Source organism: Nansenia antarctica, assembly GCF_963989245.1.
Source record: "Nansenia antarctica genome assembly, chromosome: 13".
Classification (NCBI taxonomy): domain Eukaryota; kingdom Metazoa; phylum Chordata; class Actinopteri; order Argentiniformes; family Microstomatidae; genus Nansenia; species Nansenia antarctica.
Genome location: NC_137683.1, coordinates 24,736,601 through 24,758,128, shown reverse-complemented (window position 1 = coordinate 24,758,128; position 21,528 = coordinate 24,736,601). Strand labels below are relative to the sequence as shown.

Sequence of the window (21,528 nt, the reverse complement as noted above, 5' to 3'; positions counted from 1 at the left end):
TTTGTTCTTCGTTTGGTTCTTATTCCAACAGATTCTCTGTTGTTTTCATTCTGATTGGTTGTACCAATTAGAAATGACATCCATTTGTATACATAGTCCCCCAATTTCAGGGCACCAAAATTATTGGGAAAATTGGCATGACAGGTGTTTCTGGTTAGTCAGGTCTGTTCCATCACATCATTTCTGCAGGTACCAGCTGTCAATGTCTAGTATTGATTCGAGGCTTTGGTTTTGGCCTTTGGAGTCTGCTATTGGTGTCTGCCAACATGAGGACCAAAGAGTTATCACTGCAAGTCAAGGAAGCCATTAAAATCAGAAAAGGAATGATCATAAACATCGCCAGAACCTTAGGCTTGCCAAAGTCAACAGTTTGGCGCATCATTAAAAAGGGGGGGAAACAAGCACCAGCAATTCGGTTGTTAAGTCGTGACGTGTTTCCGGGTCCAAAGTTGGCTGAGGCGCTGTCTTCGAAATGCCTCAGTAGTAATAATAATAATTCATTATATTTATATAGCGCTTTTCCGAGGCTCAAATACGCTGACAAATATGGGAAAAACAGGAAAGTGCTGCGTCCCTTGTTGTATGAATAGATCCGAGTCTAAAAAACGATTGAACTGTCATTCTACCGCTGTAGTACACTGGTACTCTGGTGCGGGGAATTTCTGGTTTGGACCCGGAAATTGCTAAACATCCCATTTGACGTCAGACTTAACAACCGAATTGCAAATGGACTGGTAGGCCAAGGAGGACTTCTACAGTGGATTACAGAACAATGGTCACTATGATTAAGAAAACCCCAAAAGAAGTGTCCCACGGATCAGGAACACTCTCAAGGAGGTAGGCCTGAATGTGTCAGACAATACCATCCACAGAACACATCACCAGCCAAACTTCAGAGGCTTTACTGCAAAGTACAAACCACTAGTTCTCCTCAAAAACGATGGGCAGGTTACAGAGTGCAAAACATCCTGCAGAGGTCTGGAAATGTCTTGTGTACAGATAAGACAAATGTGACAGGGTTTGATGAAAAGGTCCGCAAGTCTGGCAAAACATAGAAACATCGTTAAGTTCTAGAGTGGCCAAGTCAGTCTCCACATGTGCATCCAATACACTGGTAAAGTGTTTGCATCGTCATTCAAACTTATTGTAATTTCTGAATGAAAACAACATTGAATTAAAGTTGAGCATCTCTACTTTTACTTGTTTGATTTCAAATCCAAACTGTTGGATTATAGAGCCAAAAGAAGAAAAAAAAGCTTAATTTCCCCCAAACGTATGGAGGGCACTGTAGCTTCTCTCATAATTTGCACTGAAGAAAACAAACTTTGCACTGAAGAGGAGGAGAGTTGTCCATGCTGTCATGTAACCTAGTGACCACCAGGACGTTGGCTGGAGTTGTATATGGGCTGTAGCAGGGGTGTCAAAAGAAACGGCCTGTCAAGTGGCCCAATCAGTCTAATCCTAAACCTAACCCTAACTTTTATTATTATTATTAAAACATATTTTTTTTAGGATAGGATTAGATAGCAATTATGTTCTAGCAGAAAGTATTTTTTGCATAATGCCTTCTGTTTTCTTTTCTCTCTTTTTTTCTTTTGTAATCCTTTCCACCCCCTCCCCTGATTGGAGGACATGGGGGGGAAAACATGTGTTTGACTCCTACTTACAGCTATTGACTGTACTTGGTAAAGTCTGTGTAATATAAAACATGCTTGTAATGGACCGTATAAGTACATTGGTTAATTAATTATTCATTCTATGTTTAGTTCCAATCTTCAGATGCCCGCAAGTGAACCCTTCTTGAAAATAAGGTGTTTGTCTTTGAGTTTGAGTAGGCTATTGTAACACTGTGACAATATTGAGCTCCGTGGAAATAAAGAACTGAGTGTGGGCTGGGTATAGAATACTGTAATATTGAGTACTACACTAGTATGAGGCGCCGCTGTTCATAGCAGTGGGCATTTGTTTAGTTTTACTAACCAATTTTATCAAGGTTGCATTTGGTCCATAGCGGCTCTCAACCGAAACGAGTTTGACACCCCTGGGCTATGGTCTTGTTTGCTATGTGGCAGTGTCTACTTGTTTGCTTTGTCTAGAGGTTACTTAGGTACAGACCTACGGTACTGTGATCAGCTTGTTCCTCCTCAAATTCCAACCTAAACGTTTAGTAGGAAAACCCACAAAGCTGATCTCAGGCCAGAGTCTAGGGGGCTGAGACAAGGTTTGTTTGCGCTGTGGAGACGGAGGAATGGGGAATACAGTTGATAAGTGTATGCGGGTGTTAAGCAGGGAGAGGCGGGAGGTTGTTTTTGGACAGCTCACGGTCAGCGCCAAGGTCGTTTAAAAGGGATGTTTTGGGGATAACATATCAATACACTCTTTCTCTCTTTCTCTCTCGCACTCGCACCTGCACCTCCACCTGCACTCACACAAACACAAACATACACAAGACTCTGCCTGTAACACTGTGATAATATTGATGATATGACAGCATGCTACATGACATCATCGACCTAAATTACGCAATATGATGTGTGCATGATTTTGGTGTTTGGTGACATTTGAGATGTTTACTGTACACACACAGTCAGTGTCAAATGGTTTAGCGGTACATTACATTACATTGTTATCCCTGTAGCAAGCTGTGCTTGTCCATCTCTACGTGGCGGTCTCTCTAATTGACGGTCGCCACAGAATCCTGGATGTTTGACTCAGATGTGTGTCTCTGTTGTGTGTGTTGATGCCTAACAAGGTCCTACTGTGTTGCAGTCAACCCCATGAGACCGGATTGTTGTGTACTTTAGTTGTCATGACACATCACCATGGGAACAGACACCAAGGCAACCCATCTGGCCTTACCTGGCTTATTCAAATGAACAAACGTATAATGCAATGTCATTGTGTGCTCATGGATCATGCGGCTCAAAACGATCTGGACTGTACAATAGCTTGTCATGAGTTTGGACTGAAACATTCTTCTCAAGTGACAGAAAGGTAGCCACATAATTATGATCCGAATGATTTCTAAGCACTGTTTATTTACAGTGTTAACTTACAGGCAAGCTTGTAGTTCTACCTTCTCACTGTAAATGGTTTTGTTATCAAAAGCCAGATAAATCTGCTTAAAGTATGTCGCCAAATATTTCCTGGAGTGCCTACTAGGTTTGATAAGCTTTGTCATCTGGTTGTTAAAGTTGATAAAATAGCTTCTAAGTGGGCAGTGGCTATCTTTAAAGGGACCATGTATTTGTTCTAACATCCCATGTTATCTAAAAAGTCACTTTGTGTGTTAATGTATAAGAACAGTCATCACTATATATTTGTAATCATTATTTTCCCCTTGCCTCCGCTTGTCATGCGAAATGCTCCTCTGATGTGGGCGTCGTGGGGCATGTTTGATTAACACGGCCATTTGATTGTTCTTCTTGTGAATCGTTCTTTCTTAATTCTTTTTATTGATTTTTTAGACATGAACATAGACAATGCACATTACCGATTGGGGTGGTCGGGTGAGCTGGTTCAGATTAGGCATGTATAACAGCATGTAGGCAGCATAAAAATAAAAATAAAAAAGTATTTACGGTATATATATATATATATAAACAGTAACACACATTTAGAAACTGGAGAGCCAGAACGTGACTCCATCGGCTCCTATACAGCTTAATATGCCCCTAGGTGTTTCCCACCCACAGTCCATCATTGATAACGAGAAATAATACGTAATGGTAATATCCCTGAGAGAAAAGTAATGAATTTAACACAAACCAAAAGCATAGCATTGTGAATCGTTCTTATGCGTGTTCGTTCCTACTGTAAGTTCAATGCTTCGCAATTATTTAGTTTCTTATGTGGATGTATCCAGCATTTCTGTTGAATGCTGGATACAATGCTACTAAATGTTTGGCGAATTACTTCAGTAGCTTTACTGATACATTAGTAAAGAGGTTGTTTTGCTAGCTTGCAAGCTCAAACAACAAGGTGGGAGGGATGTAAAACATCAATAAATGATAGTATTGGTCTATTGGATTGAAGTGTAGGCCTACTTGGTTTTGGAATGGAAAATTAGCTAGAATTGAAGGCACACTTTTCAAACTGCTCTCATATTTTGGGACGGTCAGCATAATTGCACAGTGTTACTTCAACATCATAGTTTAAAATACTATAAAATCTGGTTTACTACATGGTCCCTTTAAAAGGACACTAAACACACTACCACCACCCCCCATCCCCACGTTCACAAGTGCAGGGATTCCCTGCCCTAACCCTAACCCTAACCCACATTCTGTTTTGCACAGCAAGATTGTGTGAAAGAGATAGTCAGCGAGAGAGGACAAAAATGAGATGTTGTGAGTTTAACAAAAAAGTGTGAGAAAAAGAGAGAGATCAGACCAGTTAGCCCACTTCTCCCTTAACCATGCTCTCACAAGTCACCCACATGAACCTGATCTCCGTTCTCTGTGTCTGTAGGAAGCACAAAGACACACACACACACACACACACACACACACACACACACACAAACATACATTAGGTGTAAAGGTGTAAAAAAAAAAAATGCTGCAGTTATTTTTTTTTCATAATCTAATACCATTTACATGAACTAACCTTTCTAAAGGTTGACAAGAATCAGCAGATTCTAATATCTCTGTGTCTATCAATGTGAAGGACACCTCGCCTATGTTTAATATCTTACTAGAGGCACTTTGTCCTGGAGAAACTAGAGAGATTTGGAGTTGCTAACCCTAACCCATTATAGGCCAAATACTATCAGATCTCTGATGTTTAATTACCAAGCTCTCTGGGTAATATCAGTGTCTTAACACCTTTCTCCCATACAGGCTATTCTGCTATTAATTTCAAGGCAAAGTAAACAATATATTTAGTAATGATAGAGTAACTCTCTTTGATTGCTTTGAGTTACGATGTTCCTCAGTGAATTCAGCACTGTATTCTTTGTGCATTTTGATGTGAATTAAACGCGAGTCAGGTTTTGATAATGCAATCCAGCACCGCGCTGTTCAAACATCCTGGTACCCTGTATGGAGACGCTAGCAGCAACACTTCAACAGTTCTGGTAACTTTAGCACTTCATGACAATTGTATTAGTAAAAAGGTGCTATTCAAATCCATCCATCCAATCGATTGTGTAGTTGCAGCAAGCTAACTTAAATTATGCTTGCGACCCACCAAGTTCGCTAGCCAACTAATGCACTTTGATGATAAGAATAACACACCCTCGCTCTAAACCGCACCTCTGATCCACATAGGCTTTGTTTTTCTGTACAGTAGCTTGTCTACCTGCATCGCTCTTGTTTGATGTGGTGCAATGTTTAGACCATCAACACAAACCTGCAGGGTAAGAGATACGGTGGACGGCTTAGTACACCTGTAGTCAGATATTCTAGATTGGTTTTGGTTTGATCTCAAAATGGCTGAAAATCACTTATTAGTACATTGTTGTGTTGTTGTTTTTTTGACTATGTAGGTTTACATAAACAAAACAACTCATAGGATTCAGTGTGATTAGATGATAAGTACATACCGTACTTGTCCAGTATCTACTTACAGTAGGACTTTTGTATACAGACGTACTGTAACAGCACAGTGCCACATCATGTGCTTTGTGTGAGTGCATGTGTGAGAGTTTCACCTCTGGATATATGAGAAAACCAGACTCATTTTTCACCGAAAGATTAAACAGGCTAAAGCCTTTACTATTGAGCACTTGGGTGGAAGGCTTAGCTTCGGGGCTGTACAGTATATTCAGGAAAAAATGAAAAATGTCTCCATTGCCTTTGTTCAAATGGATCTTACTGCCAATGCAATGGGTTTCCCCCCGATTTCAATTGGATTCACATTTAGGGAACAATCTAACTTTTATTGCGCTCCTTTTCTAAGATGGAATGTTTCAATTTACTCTGGAGGAGATGACTCACAGAAGGGACCCTGCCATGGAGATAGTCCTGAGATATTTTTTTTCTTTCTCTTTTTTAATCTTCTTTATCATAAGAAACAGTGGCAGCGCTGTAATCAAAATGGCATACAGACAGAGCAGATACAATGCTATTACCTCAGATGAACAATGACCAATATTTAAATCAATGATAGTCAATCTGACACACAGATTGAATTCCCAACCTCATAATGCCTTCAAGGATTCTCCAGGCGGCTGGATGATTGGTCATCTTGATGTTCTGATGCATCTGAGTCTGAGTATTGATGGAGTGAGAGAGTATTGAGGTTCTGAAATATTCTGTTCTTTATTGACACATATTGTATATATTGTATACATATTGACATATACTGTATGTCATGTACAGTATATGTGTGTCAGTTCTTGTTCTTCTGCTCTACTGTAGTGCCTGTCTATCTTGATTGTTGAAGACAACAAGAGCAGTAGTTGAGTTGAGGAGTGACTCACAATATGGTCATTTAGCCACAACACTTTTATCCTCAGGGATTTACAACCAAAACATTCAGTCGTCCTGTACCACCTGTCCCATGAATGAATCAAACAATGACCAACTACTGTGTTCGCTAGCAGCATGCTCCCAACAACCTGGAACCACTGCAGGAGACCTGAAGTAAAGCAGAGTGTTCTAGTTTTCCTTAAAAACAACTGTGACGGACAATCATGTTTGATGAAAGGGGAGAGGACTAAAGGGGAGAGGGTTGGGAGGATCAGGGAGAGAGGGGAGGGGAGGGTTGGGAGGATCAGGGAGAGAGGGAAGGGGAGGGTTGGGGTAAGGAGGTTAACTCATTTGAAAAACCAATAAAAAAATAAACTATGACCACAGAAGGTGCATAGGAGTGGTCTTTAAATACTTTAAAAGGTAAGTCTGTTTGTTCAACAAGACGCTTCAGTAACTTCTTCTCAGAACCCAATCCCAAGGCTTAGCCTGTTGAACACTAATGTTCTGTCATCTCCCTCCCTCCCTCCACATCCCTCTCTCCCTCCCTCCACATCCCTCTCTCCCTCCCTCCACGTCCCTCCCTCCCTCCCTCCCTCCCTCTGTCATAAACAGAGAGGACTGTGTCATGTTTCACCTGACCCCAGCCAGTGTGGCTAGCCTGAGGTAGGGTTGTTTGTACACTAGTGTCTCGTCGTCAGCACAAGCTCACATTGTCTGGAGTTTTGCCTTGCAAATGTCTCTATTGTAATTTCAATGTTTCTACAGTCTATTTCCTGTTAACCATGTGGGTAGGTCTATCTGGACCATGCTAATGGGTACTGTAGTGTATGGACATCTGGGTTTAGCATGCTCTGATTGCTGTTGGCTCTGGTTTGAGTTAAGCTCGGAGAAGCTAGCAAGAGAAGTGATCCATCATTAAACTGCTCTTAACTTTGAAAAGCCCTGAAAACACCTGCATTGTTACATGTCTCTTTTCACGACGGGCTTGTGAATGGTTTTATGGGACACTTGGAAAGTGGAGACACAACATCGTAAATGGTAATGTAATTGTCTGTCAAGCGCAACTCATTCTGTATGGATGATGGAGGTGTAGCCAATTGGAAAGGGAATTCATTATTGTATTATTACAAGTGGATCACCCACATGAGACACACACACACACACACAAACACACACACACACACACACACACACACACACACTACACACACATACACTACACACACACACACACACACACACACACACACACACACACACACACACACACACATACACTACACACACAGACACAGAGGAAAGAGAGTGCTTCAGCTCAGCGAGCTGGTTTGCTCTAGCTAGGTCAGGCCATAGAGACTGCATTTTCAATAACAGCACCAACCTCAGGTTTCAGTGTCTTATTATTATATTAAACACAGTCATTTGCCTCCAGCTAGCAGCTCCCATCTCAAGATGAGAATGGAATGCAGATTCAAAAATAAATGTCGCTTTGTGTAAATAATACTGTCATCTGGTCAATCGCACCTCAATTGATTTGAAACTCTCATCTAGGCAGTTGACTGGAGGGTTGATTTGCAGAATCATGCTGCTCATTCCCACAGCTAAATCAAATAGGCATAACACATTTGCTACCAAACTCGTTCTCCTAGTGGTGCTTGATTGGGATTGTGTCTCAATAATCTAAAGTGGTGCCCTTTTAGACAATTAGGATGCATCTCAGGGTGCATCTCAATGTCTAAAATGTCTTTCTCCTCATCCACTCATTCGTCTTTACTTATCACTTATCAAGGTACGCGGTCAGCTCTAGGCCTGACTCAGGGAAGAGGACGCCCCTGCCTTGCATAGTCCCGTGGGCTGCGACATTTAATCAACCAGGCAATTCTCATGATTGGGCAATGGGACACAAGATCAGGCTTGATCACCCTGTAGCTGGCCACCTTGGATTAGGGTGTCTAGTGTTGAAAGGCCGAAACACCCCATGATTCAAAGGTACACTACTGATGATGTGTCCCGAAATGTACATCCTTCCCATGTCTGAGATACAGCTCCCATGCCACTCTCAACATCAAGGCAAACCTCATGTGTGTACCATCCATTGGCACAACGGACAGTATAACATCACGTCCCGTGTTTCATGATTCTATCTGAAACTTGGGGCGCGGTAAAAGCAATGCTTTTTTTGTTTGTTGTCCAGCTCTTTAATGTCAATGCAGATAGACAAGACGTTTGGACTAGACTCCCCCCACATGCCAATATATGTCTTTCAGGGATTGGTTGAAGCAGTTATTAGCACTTATTAGCCAATCGAACTAATTAGCTCAGTGATCGATACGTTCCTGACTGGCTGATTTTTGACTGGCTCTCTCTCTATCAAATGTCGAAAGCCCTTTCAAAACCTGCTGTGTCCTCGTCTACAAGTCCTGTTTTTAGACTAACACAGCTTGGGGCTCACAGGTATTGAACCAATGTAAATGAAGTACAAGGCTGTACTTAAGTGTGTAGAGTGGATTGAGTTCCTGTCTCCCCCAAGGTTTGCAAGGGTCTCAAGGTCCTCTCCACACAGATACATACAGTTTAATGCATTCAAGTCTTTTCAGCCACAACCCTCATTTGGCAGGTTGCAGACTTGGTGGGCCTTTTGAGCCTTTTTAAAATAGTAGCTTAATGTTTTGAGCCGTAGACATAACATTTGGTACCCGCAGCTAACTCGGTACCTTAACACTAGAACAGCCGTGCCTATTGTACCTACTATAAGAGCTGCTTCGGGGGGTCAAATGACCATAGTCTTTAGAATGGCAAGCTGCTACTTACACACAATGACCCACTAGTTGGCCGGCTTGTAAATTAGCCTGCCTCCTACACCCAAAAAATGCAAAATAGCTTTATACTAGCTTATCCTGATGTGATTTTTAAAATGTAAGGATACTGGGTGGTAGAACGCACATATCTAGGAAAAGTCATGAAAGGAGGGTCCTGACATTTTGATTGAGTGCAACGATATAACAAAAAATTTACTCACAGCCACCCATGGCTGTTCTAGTGTTAATAGCTGAACTTCTGTCTCGTACTTTTTTACATGATCATTCTCTCTGATGCTATTCCCAAAGTATGGAAGGCAGCCAATGTACTCCCACTTCATAAGGGGGGGTGATCCCAGTGATTTGTGTAATAACCTCCACCTCCATATCTTGAGGCTTTCTTGTTTAGCTAACCTATTGGAGCCCTTGATCAATTCTCAGATGTGGTCCTTTTGAACAAAATGTGGTCCCTTTTAACACATCAATGCTTTCATTGCAAGTGGTTGTCAAGGATCACACCCAATTTTCTTTGCGGTCTGGGAGAAGGTCACTGTCATGAAGTCACGGAGAGGCCAGGCTTCCTTCTTGAGAAGAGGCTTGACTCTGGCTTTCTTAAAGGCAGCTGGAACAGATTCTGTGGACAGAGAGGAATTGATTACAGTGGTAAGGAAAGGAAGGAGGTCTTTGGAAATGGATTGGAGATGGGGGGGAGGGGATAGGATCGAGAGGGCAGGTGGTTGCCTGCTTGGATGTTTTAGAATATCATCAGGGGAGAGGGGGGGGGGGGGAGCTGATAAGCCAGAGAGCGAGTGTGGCGCAGCAGGTCTGGGAGGGGCGGTAGCAATGTTGTTGAGAGCTGGAGGGAAGGAGATGCTAATGTCATCCACCTTCTTTTCAAAGTAGGTGACAAAGTAATCCACAGGCAGCGAGGAGGAGGGGGAGGTGGTCGGTCGAGGTGTGTGGAGAATGTGGAGAACAATTTCCTTGGGTTAGAGGCAGGTTAGAGGATTGCATTTTGGAATTCATAGGAAGCTTCAGCAGCTGTGCAAGGGGAGGTGTAGTTGAGGAGAAGAGAGAGAGATAAGGGTTTAGGTCGTCAGAGAGGCCAGTTTTCCCTCCATTTCCTCTCAGCTGCCCGGAGCCCTATTCTACAAGCTTGCAGGGTTTCAGACTGCCAAGGAACGCATTGGAGAGGATCGTGCTGGCCCTGAGGTCAGTGGACAGAGAGGGTCGAAGGATGAGGAAAGAGTGGACAAGAGAGTGGAGCATCAGTGGATAGAAGAGAGAAGGATTCAACAGAGGGGAGGGAGGATAAGACAGAGGAAGAAAGAGCAGTGAGGGGGAGGGTGCGCAGGTTCCGGCGAGAGGATACAGTATATGGGTAGAGACTGACTGGGAGGGGGTAAGTTTGAGGGGAAGGGAGAAAGATCCAAAATGATGATCAGAAACGGGAAGAGGGGTAACAGTAAGGTTGGAGGTGTGGGAGGATCTGGTGAAGACAAGGTTGAGGCGGGCGCCTTATGAGTTTTATCATAACTTATGAGTTATGAGTCTGGATGTTGAAGTCACCCAGTAGTGCGAGCAGTGTGCCATCTTCAGCGAAGGAGCTGAGAAGGACATCCATTCTTCCACTCATCCACTCTTCTAGGAAGTAGCCAAGCTGACCTGGGGGACAATAGATAACAACAATGGTTGACAGGGGAGTTGAGAGAGAAAGCATGAAATTCAAAGGAGGATATGGACAGACCAGTTTTGTAGAGTGACTGAGACGACTGTGCTTTTTCCTCTCCGTCCTTCAACTTCGTAGATTTTTGTAAGTCTCCCCAGTCCTCATGGTAGCATCTCTGAGCAGTTTTGTTCCTCTCCTTGACAAATGACAAACTGATCCACAGATTGTGTAATTGATATTTATGAAAATATTTTAAAATATATAAAAACAAAGATATTAATTCCAAAATCACATGAACTACTATCCTTGCATTAAGATGGACGCAATTACATTTATTGAGTGACTTGTTTGCATTTGAGCTAATTTTAAGTCTCATAGCAAAGGGTCTGACTACTTGTTTTCACTTTATCGTCTTTATGGGGTATTGTGTGTGGATTGATGGCCAACATTAAATATTTAACATGTTTAAATTGAGTCTGGAAGACAACAAGATGTGGAAAAAGTGAAGGGGTCTGAAGACTTTCTGAAGCCACTGTATAACTGTCTTGCAATACTGTTTCGTCATCTAAGGTACTTTTGCGTCTACATAGCCTTTTATATACCAGGATTTCTGTTGAGACACTGAGGAAATGCACATATAAATGCACATTGCACATCTTTATTGAAGGGCCTTTCGCCGGTTTATGGTTGCCGCATCTACAGTTATGGAAGCGTATTCCAAGATGGGACAAGTTGTTGCTAAATAGGTCAACTGAACTGCATGTGACTTCAGTCACATCAAGCAGATTTTAGGCTGCTAAACAATAAGTGTTACACTGCATCCTAATGGCAGTCGAATGCCACAGTCTATTTGAGTATAGTTGCTGATCATGTGCATCCCTTCATGGACACAATGTACCCATCATCTAATGGCTTCCTCCAGCATGATAATGCGCCATGTCACGAAGCAAAAGTCGTCTCAAACTGGTTTCATTAACATGACAATGAGCTCAGTGTTCTTCAGAGGCCTTCCCACTCACTGGATCTGAATCCAATAGAACACCTTTGGGATGTGGTAGAACGGGAGATTCACAGCTTCAAAGTGCACCTGAAAGATCTGTGTGATGCAATCGTGTCAACATGGTCCAGAATTTCAAAGGAATGTTTCCAACATCTTGGGGGAATCAATGGCACGAATTGTGGCTGTTTTGAGAGCAAAGGGAGGCCCTACCCAGTATTAGTATAGTGTTCCTATTATAAGTGTTCAGTGAGTGTATATTATTACTTGCTTCAGAGTTGCAGTGTATTACCACATAAGTGAACTTTCACAATGTTAAAAACTATTAATTAATAAGATAAGATGTTTGGATTGAAACTAGCCAGTCAGATCACAGATACCTCAGAACTTGCTTATAAATACTGTTATGTCTTCTCCTATTGGGCAGTTCAGATTACTCTTTATTTAAAATATATACACACCTTTTCTCAGGAAGAAAAAAGTATCTGCCCTTAAGAAGTCACTGGATGGCTGTGATGGAAATTGGGAGGATGCTTTTCTTGTGGGTCCATTTTCTTCTGTTTCTCAGTACAGACAAAAGCAGAAAGAGACTGTGTCCTTGGTCTCTCACTAGCATACAGACCTATTCCAGACTCAGTGATTAATTATTTACCCAGGCAAAGAAATGCCAAAGCCTGGGGAAACACACACTCAGAAGAGAAAAGGTCACCCCATCCTCCGCACGCACACACACACACACACACACACACACACACACACACACACACACACACACACACACACACAGAGAGAAATGGTGATGGATTAATACCAAAGCTTTATCGGTGCCTCAGACAGACACACTGCATCATCCAAGAAGAACATTGTCGGGCATCACCATGGAGACAGGGACAAGCCAAGCCTGACCATAAGGGTTGTATCTTCAGCATAGTTGTGAAAAAGCCTTAAAGGCCACCTATAATGTCACTGTTGAGGGGAACTATAGGATCAATAGCAGATTGAGACTGTCAAGTGTGTGCCATAACATTTGTTGTCCAGGCGGGGTTGGAGGTAACCTTTCAATCAGTTGGAATACGGCTTATTATTAATGTCACTGATTGAAAATGTCATGGTGGCACTTGGCACTGGACAGTACGGCCAGCTAACTTTGTGTTACTTTGCTGTGACAGATGAGCTCTTTCCTCTGCTAATGAAACCCTTTTTTGTCCCTTCACAGCTCCACTACACAGCTGGCCAGATATGGGGTGCCGGTGCTGTAGGATGATAAAAAGGTGAGGAGTGTGTTGAGTCATAGTGTGTGTGTGTGTGTGTGTGTGTGTGTGTGTGTGTGTGTGTGTGTGTGTTCCCTTTCCAATTGGCTACACCTGTGTTACTTTGTATTTTCATTGTGTGGGGGACAACAACAAGGGTAAGGCAACAACTGCCCCAATTGAAGATGAAACTGATGAAGAACATTTTCCCTCAGTCCTATTATAAAGAGTTGCAGCTACGGTACATTTCCTGCCTCACCGTAGCTACCATAATGCACCAGGCAGCAGTTCTGTCTGAATCTGAACTGTCTCTCCTCTCCTCCTCACCTAATGATTTGTTGTGCTCTGTTTCATGGAGATAGAGAGGGAGACATTATAAACTGTCTTTGACTCTCAGCCACCTAGCATTGGCATTCTGTACAAGCAATGCAGTCAATATGCCAATACTCATCATCCTTGAGCTTGACTGCTGCTAGCATTTTCTCTCTTTTCTCCTTTCATTGAAGGCCTAAAAGGCATCATGACTGTGGTTTACTGTGTCTGGACTATGAGAGAGGAGGGAGAAATAATACCTTTTGATGAAAGATTGTGTAAGGTACAGATTCACATACTGGAGCTGTAATCCCTCACACACACACACACACACACACACACACACACACACACACACACACACACACACACACACACACGTCCCTTTTCACACTTGTACAGGAAGGCAGAAACAAACACACACACACACACACACACACACACACACACACACACACATGCACAAAGTCTCTACTTTATTAAACACACTGAGACACACCCACACACCCCCTAATACATTCTTTCTCTCTCTCTCTCTCACACACACACACACACACACACACACACACACACACAACCACACTGTGACAACCCTCTCACGAGGACCAGGGGAATATGCACACACCAGAGCTAGAGAGATGAGGAGACGGAGGGTTTCTTTAGCCTTATCGGCATATTTACGACCCCCTCGAAAACAAGATGGCACATCTCAAGATGTTTTATCCTAATAAAATAAATGTACACATATGTATTCCTAGCTTTAAGAGAGGAGGGGCACTGCCCACTCAAAGGATCGGCACTGCCGTGATGTTCAACTCAAAAGGAGAAATAAGGGCCTCTCTCCGGCTCGCCAGCTAGCGTCAGGGGGGATCGGTTGATCCAGGGTTGTAGGCCGGGGCTCCGCCGCGGTCTCCATAGTCCGGGGGGTACTCCGTGGGGTACCGCTTGCTGGACGGGCTATAGTTTAACTGGTCTCGGGGGTCCGGGGGTACTCCGTCTCTCGGCAGGTTCGGGGTTATCCGTCTCTCGATCTCTCGAGCTCGCCTCTCCCGGGCTCTCCGCTCTGCTCTCGTCGGTCTAATAAAATAAAAAAATTTAAGCCGTTATTATATTTCCGCACTTAAAATGGTTGCCACCAAGCGGCTCTCACCTGTCTGCGAGTCGTGCGGCACGCTGGTAGTCTCTCTCCCGCCATTGGTGTGTAGGAGTCCTTTATCTGAGACTCCCCCGGCCCGCACAGCTGTCCCTCATCCACTTGAGGGGCCCGCACACACACACACACAAACACATGTACACACACAGACGTACACACACACACACATGTACACACACACACACACACACACAAACACATGTACACACACACACACACACACCCACACACACAAACACATGTACACACACACACACACACACACACACACGCACACACACACACACAAACACACACATGCAATCACACATACACAAACACACACACACACACAAACACCTCTAATTGTTCTCAGTGTCACATTTCTGGGCTTAGCGTCTCCTGAGCAGACTAAAGAGATTGTGCCTCTGGGTCACTGGGTCAGTTCCCTCTACGAGCGAACCACAGTCTCTCTACTCGGATATCACACATAACAGCAGTCAAGGCGTATAGTATAAAACACTATCGCCACCTTTGAGTGCCTAAACGCTTGACATTTCTGTGGTAAGAACAATTCATTTCAGCTTTAAACATCCTACCACTGATAAACTGTATGGGCTCTTTACTTATACTCACCCTTCTGGCTCTGCACTTTCTAAGATTTGTATTTCACATTTTGAAGAGGTGTGGGTGTATCTCACCAAATAGGCATTCCAGACTTTAGGCACTTGGGAAAATCACACCCTCTGTCTCAATGTCACACCCCTAAAGAGAAATCATCTATAAATTCAATTCAAGGCAACATTTTTGCTATGAAACCTTTAGTTTCAAGGCAGTTCTTCTGGATAGTAAAACATAAAAACTGTAATCTCTCTTTATTATCGTTCGGCTTTCAATAAAATGGACATTTTGCGTATAAAATATCAGATGAGAATGTGCGTGTCTATGGTATTCATGAGAATACGTGCTGGTGGTGAAGGAAATGGTAATAGACTCCTATTTGAGTAAACTCAAGCGTTTCAGGAGAGGCACAGCTGTAGATGACTAGCCTGTAGCTTTTCATTGAGATTCCAAAAATATCATTTTGTTGGATGGATGTTTTTCATTTGGATGGCTGCCTCACAGAGTAAACAAGACGCTGATAATATATTATACAGTTTATTGTTCAGTAGTTGAATAGGCTTGATCCCTGCCACCTGTTTGCTGTTGAGAACCAGGCTGACCATTTAGTATATAGTTACAACCTGCCAGTGGTGTAGTCTACGTGATACGCAGGACTACGCCGTATACCCACTAGGAAAGGCCAAGGATTTGCGTATACCCACTAGAAAATGCGCGAGGATACGTAACGGCGTTTTGTGACAGAACTTTCACTTTCATTCATAAAATTCACCCCGTAGACCTGTGTTACGAAGCACTTACTTCGAACTTTCTGACATGTTTGTTATCACATAACCAGTCGTTCAGAATGCTAGTCTCAGTATTTCCCCTACAGAGCCTTGGGGTGGGCGGGCCGCGAATTTGCGAAACCTAGGATGGTAGGGGGAGGCAGGGCAATACCGCTACCTGATTGGTTGGCGAAGCACTCCCTCATTTCGCCAGCCAGCTGGACTGAAAAAATCAGGTGTAGTGCTGAGGCACAAATATGTACATTTCAAGCCTGCAAACTGCGACACTTTAAATGAATGTGCAATAACACTATGTGCAATATGACAACCCTAGTCGTCTGTCTGTACAGTATAGTATAGTGGATAGTGTACATAGCCTTTATTTATGTAAACCAGCTCCTTCCCTTCTTGTGATTTTTTAAAAAGTGTTTTTTCCCCTTTCCTAACACCAGGGGAGCCACCCCTCCTAAATTTCGTTGTTTGGTACCTGTACTGTAGCAATGACAATAAAGACGATTCATTCATTCATTCATTAATTCATTCATTCATTCATTCATTCAAGTGTCTGATTATAGTTTCATGGTGTGAATAATAGTGTCAAAGAACTAGCAAGCTAGCTAGCTAGCTCAGAGGTGATTAGATGAGCTAGTCTGCTGCACACATGCCAGCTAAAGAGCTAACTGGAGGCACTTTATTATTTTACTTAAAGTAGATATACAATCTTTCTTATTCTGCTAGAATTGGGCTTTATGGTAATACCATAATGGCATATTTACAGTACATGGACAGTGGATTGAAGCATTGGAACAAACCCTCACTCATTGGAAATGTCTGTTTTTTGTAGTTGGACATACGATTTTCTTACAGGTGAGAGAGTAATTAAAGACAGTATCTGACTCTATTGCCCACAGCAACCCAATATTCAATTAGAATGATGTTATGATTTTATATGAATTCAATGTATACCTCTTATTAAATTATAAATACTCTGGTTGTTATATTTGCCTTTTGGGTGACAGCAAAAGAGGGAGAGAGGAGGATAGAGAGGGAGAGAAGGAGAGAGAGCAGGATGGTGTCGGCACACCAGAGAGAGAGAGAGCAAGAACCAGGTGAGAAAGTGGACATGTAGTCAAGACCACGTAAGTAGCCTTGAGAACCGATGGTTCTCGAGCCTAACGGCCCTTAGGGGGCAGGAGCCTATCTCCTGTTTCTGTAGCGTGAGGCAGCTTGATGTACAAGTACAGTCCATGCCACCCCCCCCCCCCCCCCCCCCCCAAGGCAGCAAACACTGGTGTAGATGCATACTGTATGCATAAGTGAGTGTGGTGGTGCGTATAGGGTGTCGCTACGGGACAGGTGTCGCTCTGACTGGGAGGGCAAAATCACAGTATACCCACTAGAAAAAACTAGACTACACCACTGCAACCTGCGTGGTGTCTGGTGTTGTTGTGAGGTCATCTCTTGTAGTTAGTCTTGTTCCATGTTCACCAAGTCAGTCATTGGACCTGTCGCTAAGCCACGCCCCCTTTGAAAACTCAGACAAACAAACAACGCTTCACTGACAGTGACTGACTGACCGACCGTGACTGAATGACATTCAATGACTTACAATGGCGGGAGTTGGCAAATTTCTGATTTCTGATTTACCACAGCAATTAATAGACATGTTTTTTTTAAAGATGACAAGAATATTTAGTCCAGAAGCTTTTCACCATCAGATATTAGCGAGTTGTTTGTCCGCGTTTTCTGCCTGTCGTGACTTTTGCTGTGATATGATTGGACAATTTCTATTTTGGGGCGTGGCTTTAGCGATAGGTCCATTGACACTGTGGTCTTCACTTTGTGACACAACCTCAACCCTCCATCCCACCTCTCTCCTCCCCGACGCCCAGGAGACCCAATCCTACAGCTCTTCTTAGAAAGGAAGTACAGATTTATTGGAATACACTGAAACAGATGAAACAGGAAACAATAGATTTTTTTCTTTCCACCCAGTCTAGACAGGACAATAGCAATTGTCTTGCCAATTTACTGTATCTTCCTATGTATTATTTCTTTTTGTTAACCAGTGGTTTGGTTTGGTTTCATTTTTCTTCTCAGGAATCCTGTTAACTTTCCTGAGTAAGCTTCTTTTCCCTGGTATTTCGTACAAACCCCTTAAAGGATTGCTCATATTTGTAAATAGCCTTTGTCTCCCTGTTTTGAAAATAAGCCTGAAATTCCACCTTGGCAAACACAGTGGCACACTCCAAAAACAAGGAGAAATAGAAAACATGAATTATAATAATAGAGAGAGAAAGAGAGCAGATGCTCAGGAGATGGTGAGGCGAGGACGACTTAATACATGTGAGGAGATGGAGGGATAGATGGAGGGAGAGAGAGAGAGAGAGATGGAGAGAGAGAGAGAGGGAGAGAGAGAGAGAGGGAGAGAGAGAGAGGGAGAGAGAGAGAGAGGGAGAGAGAGGGAGAGAGAGAGAGAGAGAGAGAGAGGGAGAGAGAGAGAGAGAGAGAGAGAGAGAGAGGGCATGTATTCTCAAGGGAAGATCCTTGAACGAAGGAGCCTCTCTCCTTGAGGATGAAGAGGCCTCAGGTTGAGGGCGAAGTAGATATCAGAGAGAAAACAAATAGAGAGAGCAAAGAGAGAGGGAAAGGTTGAGAATAGAGAAGCAGCGAGAGTGAGAGACACCTTGGGAGGTGTGAGATGGGGGAGGGGGGGTCTGTGTGGAGCTTTGGGGGGGGGGGGGGGGGGTATGAGGGGGAGATGAGGGAGGAAGCGGGGAGGAAGGAGTGTGAACAGCATACGGTGTTCTCAGCATGACGTGTCTGACAGCTTGTGCACAAATAAAGACACCCCCGCTGTTGCTGCTCCGGTACTATCTGTGTGTGTGTCTGCGTGTCTGCGTGTCTGTGTGTGTGTGTGTGTGTGTGTGTGTGTGTGTGTGTCTGTGTCTACGTGTGTGTCTGTGTCTACATGTGTGTGTGTGTGTGTGTGTGTGCATATGTGCATGTGCGCATGTGTGCATGTGTGTGTGTGTGTGTGTGTGTGTGCGCATGTCTCTCTCTCACTCTCTCTCTGTTATGACTTTGACTCTTTCTCTCTTTTTCTTTCTCTTCTCTTCTCTCCCTCTCGCTCTCTCAATACCTCTGTTCCCCTCTCTCTCTCTCTCTCTCTCTCTCTTATCTAAAAATATGAATAAAGGGAGCACAAAATATGTCCTCCTGAGAGTTTGTGGTCACATTTGTTTATGTCAGTCACTTTTTTTCTGCGTCCTCCTCTGTGGTCATCTATTGTCTTCATCCACTGTTGTTCTCTTGTAGAGGACACTTATTAATTAGTATTTAGTGTTCCGTGATGCAGTGTTATTGCAAATTCCTATTATTCTGACCAAAACAAAAGGTGTCTGTGTTCACATTGAGTGTGCGGAGCGTTGTGTACGCGACGTGTCCTTGGTTTGACAGTGCGTGTTTGGCGTGCGTGTTTCATCGATTCTCAGGCGAAGCTGACAACACCCTGAGGCTGTGTCACTCCACATCAATAGCGCACTGTCTTTATGTGTTGCGATTTAGAAGACTGAACGTCAAGTGTGATTCTCTCCTCTCTGTCTCTCTTTCTGGCCGCTAACTCTATCATACAGTCATTTAAAGTAAAATACATCTGATTTTACTTTGTGTTCTGTCACTCACTGTATCTGACTTAGTCCTTCTGGTAGACCCTAGTGAGTTGTAGATTTATCGACACATTGATATCCATTTGGTCGCCTCTTGGGGGCGGCTGTGGCGCAGGAGGTAGAGCCGCCGTCTAATGATCTCAAGGTTGGAAGATCGGCGGTTCGAACCCTGGCTGGCCACATGTCGAAGCGTCCTTGGGCAAGACACTGAACCCCAAATTGCTCCCAGTGAGCGGGCCGGCCGGCGCCTTGCATGGTAGCTTGCCGCCATTGGTGTGTGAATGTGTGTGTGAATGGGTGAACGAGAGGCCGTTGTAAAGCGCTTTGGATAAAGGCGCTATATAAGTGCAGTCCATTTACCATTTGCCTCTCTCTCTCTCTCTCTCTCTCTCAGTTACATCTATGATCCCTCTGCTCCAGTGGACGTGATGAAGAGGGACCCGGCAGGGAACTCCCTGTACCAGCCCCACCACCTCCCCGGGGAGGGAGACCCCTACACCCACAAACACAAGCAGGGCTTCCACAACATGGGCTTCAGCAACAGCCACGGCCACAGCAAACACAACGACGGCACGCTCAAGCTGGAGATCGACAACAACCAGATCAACAGGCTCCACACGGCCCAGGCCCACCCGGAGAGGGAGCAGGGTCGTCAGGGTAAACCCCGGCCGGGGGAGGGGGGGGGGCGGCCGCCTGTACATCCTCCAGCCCGAGGGTCCGGGGCAGAGATGGTCGGGCTCGGACAAGGGCCCCAGCCAAGTCCCCGTCTACCCTAGCCCTCCCTCCCGCCGGCTGGATCACGGCAACCAACATCAGACCCGATCTCCACCCGGGGGCGACCACCCGGAGAAGCCCCAGAGGAGGTCCGGAGACAGGAACCACCACCAGGGGAGCAAGATGATCCGCAACGGCTCCGATCCCGATTCCATAGGGGACGAAGGCTGCGGGAGGTCGGTGGACGAGGCGGACGAAGGGGTGGGGGGCACGCCAGAGTACCCGTGCGACACGGGGGACGAGGAGAGCATACTGTCCGGCGACCTCCACACCAGCACCACCAGCCTGTCCTCGGCCGACACCAGGGAGGACAGGAGGGTGCCGGAAGACGCCGCCACTCTGGAAAGCGGGATCTCAGGGACGAAGAGCGAGGATGAGGAGGAGGAGGAGGAGGAGGAGGAGGGGGAGGAGCGTGGGGGCGGAGACGAGGATGTTCAGAGCGTCACAGACTCTATGGTGGCGGAGGCTCTCGCAGCTCTGGAGGCAGCGACCGCAGGGGAGGACTGCGAGTGACAGCGCGCAGCTGCTCTAGAACGTTCTCAAGCGATCGTCGGATCTCTGACACAACTTTTTTTTTGTCACACACTGTTGTCATTGAAAAACTCACAAATTTCTTCTGAAATGTTCCGACACCTGACTGCTTTCTCTTCAGAAAACTGAAGCAAACTAACTCGGCCTCAATCTCTGTCGGGGGGGTGAACAGAAGGAGACTGATAATTGTTTACACATATGGATTTATTTTTTAATGTGCGTCATGTGCGATATTTTTCTAGTAAGGTTACGTGACTATTTTGCCAAGGAAAGCGTTGCACAATTGATTTTCGAATTTGTTCAAAGCGTATTCCGATCCCATTTCCTAAACAACCGTTATGTGACGAACCAGACTAATAGAACCCAAGTGCAGACACAGACAGGAGGCAGATAAATAGTAAAACCCAAACCGGGTGTATTTATTAGTAGAAGGGTGTGGGGCAGAGCTTCTATAGAAGCAGACAGGTAGGATGGTCAGTAGGCGGGCGGGGGGTCAGGCAGGTGAAATGGTCGGCAGGGAGGGGGTCAGGCAGAGAGTTGGTCAGGGTGGTCAGGCAGGCAGGTTGTCAAGACTGGTAGGGCACTTAGGCAGG

The 21,528-nt window shown here is 44.5% G+C and overlaps 1 protein-coding gene across 1 annotated transcript in view; it reads left to right on the top strand.

Moving 5' to 3' along the window:
* LOC308169451 (uncharacterized protein) overlaps window positions 1-20,917 on the top strand; it is a gene marked incomplete at its 3' end in the record, with an annotated part of 22,162 nt that extends 1,245 nt beyond the window's left edge. The window contains exons 2-4 of the mRNA XM_080544133.1: window positions 13,097-13,151; window positions 20,025-20,389; window positions 20,562-20,917. Of these exons, the coding sequence (XP_080400259.1) occupies window positions 13,120-13,151; window positions 20,025-20,389; window positions 20,562-20,917 (753 nt within the window). The 5' untranslated portion in view covers window positions 13,097-13,119. The remainder of the gene's footprint in view (window positions 1-13,096; window positions 13,152-20,024; window positions 20,390-20,561) is intronic.
* Between the last annotated feature and the right edge of the window lie 611 nt (window positions 20,918-21,528).